Source organism: Choloepus didactylus, chromosome 21, assembly GCF_015220235.1.
Source record: "Choloepus didactylus isolate mChoDid1 chromosome 21, mChoDid1.pri, whole genome shotgun sequence".
Lineage (NCBI taxonomy): Eukaryota > Metazoa > Chordata > Mammalia > Pilosa > Megalonychidae > Choloepus > Choloepus didactylus.
The window spans coordinates 36,636,206-36,642,205 of record NC_051327.1 but is presented as its reverse complement, the minus strand read 5'-3'; the positions used below and the strand labels follow the sequence as shown (position 1 = coordinate 36,642,205).

The 6,000-nt window shown below is 47.4% G+C and overlaps 1 protein-coding gene across 1 annotated transcript in view; it reads left to right on the top strand.

The window, feature by feature from the left end:
• Window positions 1-514: 514 nt before the first annotated feature.
• Window positions 515-6,000, top strand: part of TEKT5 (tektin 5) — a 53,106-nt gene continuing 47,620 nt past the window's right edge. The window contains exon 1 of the mRNA XM_037815337.1: window positions 515-1,249. Within this exon, the coding sequence (XP_037671265.1) occupies window positions 674-1,249 (576 nt within the window). The 5' untranslated portion in view covers window positions 515-673. The remainder of the gene's footprint in view (window positions 1,250-6,000) is intronic.

The following is a 6,000-nucleotide window of genomic DNA, read 5'->3' as shown; positions in this document are numbered from 1 at the left end:
TGTCTTCAAGATCCTGCTTCCAAATAGGGTCACGTTCATGGGACCAGGGGTTAGGATTTGCACACGTCTTCTGGGGGGAACAGTTCAACCCCTAACAGTTGCATAAATGGAACCACATGGGGTGCAGCCTTTGGGGTCTGGTTGCTTCCCCTTACCTTACTACATCGGAGACTCACTTGTGTCACTGCATGCAGCAATGGTTCGTTCCTTTTTGTGGCTGAGTAGTATTCCACGGATGTCCTGCTGTCGTGGAATCCCCTGGACAAAGAGAGAAGAAAACAAACGGTGACCGGATCAACCCTGAATTGATTGTGGTTACTGGAGTGGACTCTATGAAAGTTTCCCCCATGGGGCAGGGTTGGGTCTGGGAGACCAGATGCGATTGTCACAGAGAAATAAAAAAGTTGCCTTTTCTTGCATCCCCAGCTCTGTGGGTTGAGAAACCAATAATCACTTTGTTGAAATTTGCTTTTTTTTTTTTTTTATTTTCTTCATTCAAGCATTATGGCCCCAGGCTGCTTGCAAGTGAGCAGGGTTCTGCTAAAAGGCTTTGTGACACCAGTGCCGAGTCATAGAGGTTCTGCCAGCCCCTAAGAGAAGCCCTCTCCCCTTTCCTGCTGATGCTTTTGCCCCCCTGGGCAGAGTTTGGCCCGTGTGGTGCTGATGGAGGAGGATGGAGTTTCTCGGAACCCTGCAGACCGCCAGTTACTGTGGCCCCAAGAAGGCCTGTGATCTGGCCACGCTGCCCCCCGCCGTGCAGGCCCCCGTGGTCCAGGAATGCTACCAGCCCTACTACCTGCCCGGGTACCGCTACCTCAACTCGTGGAGACCCAGCCTCTTCTACAAGGTCTCCAACATCAAGACCTGCCCGGATGAGGGGGCTGCAGGCCGCCACGCCCTACAGCCCCCCACCATCCTGCCGGCGCTGCGCTCGGCACTCTTCTGCCGCTACAGCCCCCACGACTGGGCGCAGGCCAACCAGCTGCAGCTGCGGGGCGCCGAGGCCTCCCGGCTGTGGGCCGGCCGCCTGACGGGCGACTCCATGCGGCTCCTGCAGGACAAGGACCAGCTGACCCAGCAGATGCAGGAGGGCACCTGCCGCCACCTGGGCCAGCGGCTGTCGAACATCGGCTTCTGGAAGGCCGAGCTGGGCTACGAGCTAGAGAGGCTTCTGAACGAGAGTCACAGCATGGAGACGATCAAGAGGCGGCTGGAGTGCGCGGCCAGCGAGGTCAACTGTCCCCTGCAGGTGAGCATGGGGGTGAGGGGCTGCACACACACACACCGCTCCCCCAAGGGAAGGTCCAGGCCGCGGGCACTTTGCAGGCCAGCTCGAGCCACATCGGAGCATGGGACCGGTTATTAAGGTGAAGATCTATGCTTGATTGAAGCAGGGTAACCCCAGCCACATCTGGGTTTCTCAGGCTGAATTTGATTTCCTTTTCTCCGTGGGGTCACGTCAGAGCTGCAGGGGTTGCATCAAGACGTTGTGTGCGTGTGTTTGCGTGTGCATGTGTGTGTAATGGTCCTTTCCAGTGTTTACTTAAAATAACTGCTTGATTGCTCTCCTCAGCACTTTTCACCTTCTGACCTACCCTGTAGTTTACTTGTTTGTTGTGTTTCTCCCCTGACTGCAATCTAGGCCCCATGAGGGCAGGGACTTTTGTCACTTTGTCCCCCATGCCGTGACGCATCAGCCTGTCCGGGCTGGTGCCCGCCAATGTCTACGCTGCTTGTGTGTTGCCTCCTCCAGTGTTTCTCATGTATGCACTGTTCCCACAGAGTCCAGCACATAGTAGGCCCACAGTAAATACTTGTTGATTAAATGGGTAAATATGCCAATGCCTGGAGAAAAATGCCCAAAAAGGACATTATTGGGACACTTGAAAAAATTGGAATATAAACCGTAAGCTTCATATCCACAGTAAAGCTCTTGAACTTGGTTACTGCACTTAAGGTGGCTACACAAGTGAATATCCTTGTTCTTAGGAAATGTACATGGAAGTAAGTGCTCAAGCAGCATGATGCATGCAACCTGTTCTCAAATGCTTAGAAAATAGATGATAGATACAGATACAGTGACATGACAATTGTGGCAAAATGTTAAAAGTTGGTAGATCTGAGTAAGAGTTCTCTGTATTGTTTTTCTATTATTTTTGCAACTTTCCTGTTTCTTTCTGCTCTGTCATCCTTAGCAGGTGACTTTTGTCCTCCTCTTTTGCAAAAAGTATCATACTTTCCAGGCGGGGGTAGGGCAAAGGGCAAACATGCCAACTGCATCTGTCCTTTTTTTATTGGGGAAAGTTCTGTTTTTCCAGAAGGTCCCACACGCATTTCCATTTCTAGCCCATTTGGCAGCACCCAAAATTGATTGTCCCCCTCCCCTCCAACTCTCACTCCCCCGCCTGTCTGGAAAAACCGGCTCTGCCCGGTCACACGGGGCCTCCTGTGATTAGCCACATGGTGGCACAGGGACCCAAAACAATTCTATTTGCCTCCCTCCATCTCCACGGCTCCCACCACAGTCCAGGCACCCTCTCACTGGACAAGAGCGACCAGCTCCTACCTAGTCTCCCACTCCTGTATCCCTATGTCCCCTTCTCCTCATAGCAGCCAGAAGGGATGCATTTTTTTTTTTAAATTAAATTCAGTTCTATTGAAATATAGCCACGGAGGCGGGGCAAGATGGCAGACTGGTGAGCTGTAAGTTTTAGTTACTCCTCCAGGAAAGTAGGTAAAAAGCCAGGAACTGCGTGGACTGGACACCACAGAGCAATCTGTCTTTGGGCATACTTCATACAACACTCATGAAAACGTGGAACTGCTGAGATCAGCGAAATCTGTAAGTTTTTGCGGCCAGGGGACCCGCGCCCCTCCCTGCCAGGCTCAGTCCCGGGGGAGGAGGGGCTGTCAGCTCCGGGAAGGAGAAGGGAGAACTGCAGTGGCTGCTCTTATCGAAAACTCATTCTACTGATTCAAACTCCAACCATAGATAGACTGAGACCAGACACCAGAGACTCTGAGAGCAGCCAGCCCAGCAGAGAGGAGACAGGCATAGAAAGAAAACAACACGAAAAACTCCAAAATAAAAGCAGAGGATTTTTGGAGTTCTGGTGAACACAGAAAGGGGAAGGGCGGAGCTCAGGCCTTGAGGCGCATATGCAAATCCCGAAGCAAAGCTGATCTCTCTGCCCTGTGCACCTTTCCTTAATGGCCCTGGTTGCTTTGTCTATTAGCATTTCAATAACCCATTAGATCTCTGAGGAGGGCCGTTTTTTTTTTTTTTTTTTTAAATCCTTTTTGCTTTTTCTAAAACAATTACTCTAAGAAGCTCAATACAGAAAGATTCAAAGAATTGCAATTTGGGCATGTCAAGTCAAGAGCAGAACTAAGAGAGCTCTGAGACAAAAGGCAATAATCCAGTGGCTGAGAAAATTCACTAAACAACACAACTTCCCAAGAAAAGGGGGGTGTCCGCTCACAGCCACCATCCTGGTGGACAGGAAACACTCCTGCCCATCGCCAGCCCCATAGCCCAGAGCTGCCCCAGACAACCCAGTGTGACGGAAGTGCTTCAAATAACAGGCACACACCACAAAACTGGGCGTGGACATTAGCCTTCCCTGCAACCTCAGCTGAATGTCCCAGAGCTGGGAAGGTGGAGCAGTGTGAATTAACAAAGCCCCATTCAGCCATCATTTGAGCAGACTGGGAGCCTCCCTACACAGCCCAGCAGCCCAGAACTGCCCTGGGGGGACGGCACTCACCTGTGACATAGCACAGCCATCCCTCAACAGAGGACCCGGGGTGCACAGCCTGGAAGAGGGGCCCACTTGCAAGTCTCTGGAGCCATACGCCAATACCAAAGACTTGTGGGTCAGTGGCAGAGACAAACTGTGGCAGCACTGAACTGAAGGATTAGACTATTGCAGCAGCTTTAAAACTCTAGGATCATCAGGGAGATTTCATTGTTAGGGCCACCCCCCCTCCCCGACTGCCCAGAAACACGCCCCACATACAGGGCAGGCAACACCAACTACACACGCAAGCTTGGTACACCAATTGGGCCCCACAAGACTCACTCCCCCACTCACCAAAAAGGCTAAGCAGGGGAGATCTGGCTTGTGGAGAACAAGTGGCTCGTGGACGCCACCTGCTGGTTAGTTAGAGAAAGTGTACTCCACGAAGCTGTAGATCTGATACATTAGAGATAAGGACTTCAATAGGTCTACAAACCCTAAAAGAACCCTATCAAGTTCAGCAAATGCCACGAGGCCAAAAACAACAGAAAATTATAAAGCATATGAAAAAACCAGACGATATGGATAACCCAAGCCCAAGCACCCAAATCAAAAGACCAGAAGAGACACAGCACCTAGAGCAGCTACTCAAAGAACTAAAGATGAACAATGAGACCATAGTACGGGATATGAAGGAAATCAAGAAGACCCTAGAAGAGCATAAAGAAGACATTGCAAGACTAAATAAAAAAATGGATGATCTTATGGAAATTAAAGAAACTGTTGACCAAATTAAAAAGATTCTGGACACTCATAGTACAAGACTAGAGGAAGTTGAACAACGAATCAGTGACCTGGAAGATGACAGAATGGAAAATGAAAGCATAAAAGAAAGAATGGGGAAAAAAATTGAAAAACTCGAAATGGACCTCAGGGATATGATAGATAATATGAAACGTCCAAATATAAGACTCATTGGTGTCCCAGAAGGGGAAGAAAAGGGTAAAGGTCTAGGAAGAGTATTCAAAGAAATTGTTGGGGAAAACTTCCCAAATCTTCTAAACAACATAAATACACAAATCATAAATGCTCAGCGAACTCCAAATAGAATAAATCCAAAAAAACCCACTCCGAGACATATACTGATCACACTGTCAAACATAGAAGAGAAGGAGCAAGTTCTGAAAGCAGCAAGAGAAAAGCAATTCACCACATACAAAGGAAACAGCATAAGACTAAGTAGTGACTACTCAGCAGCCACCATGGAGGCGAGAAGGCAGTGGCACGATATATTTAAAATTCTGAGTGAGAGGAATTTCCAGCCAAGAATACTTTATCCAGCAAAGCTCTCCTTCAAATTTGAGGGAGAGCTTAAATTTTTCACAGACAAAGAAATGCTGAGAGAATTTGCTAACAAGAGACCTGCCCTACTGGAGATACTAAAGGGAGCCCTACAGACAGAGAAACAAAGACAGGACAGAGAGACTTGGAGAAAGGTTCAGTACTAAAGAGATTCGGTATGGGTACAATAAAGGATATTAATAGAGAGAGGGAAAAATATGGCAAACATAATCCAAAGGATAAGATAGCCGATTCAAGAAATGCCTTCACGGTTTTAACGTTGAATGTAAATGGATTAAACTCCCCAATTAAAAGATATAGATACGCAGAATGGATCAAAAAAATGAACCATCAATATGTTGCATACAAGAGACTCATCTTAGACACAGGGACACAAAGAAACTGAAAGTGAAAGGATGGAAAAAAATATTTCATGCAAGCTACAGCCAAAAGAAAGCAGGTGTAGCAATATTAATCTCAGATAAAATAGACTTCAAATGCAGGGATGTTTTGAGAGACAAAGAAGGCCACTACATACTAATAAAAGGGGCAATTCAGCAAGAAGAAATAACAATCGTAAATGTCTATGCACCCAATCAAGGTGCCACAAAATACATGAGAGAAACACTGGCAAAACTAAAGGAAGCAATTGATGTTTCCACAATAATTGTGGGAGACTTCAACACATCACTCTCTCCTATAGATAGATCAACCAGACAGAAGACCAATAAGGAAATTGAAAACCTAAACAATCTGATAAATGAATTAGATTTAACAGACATCTACAGGACATTACATCCCAAATCACCAGGATACACATACTTTTCTAGTGCTCACGGAACTTTCTCCAGAATAGATCATATGCCGGGACATAAAACAAGCCTCAATAAATTTAAAAAGATTGAAATTATTCAAAGCA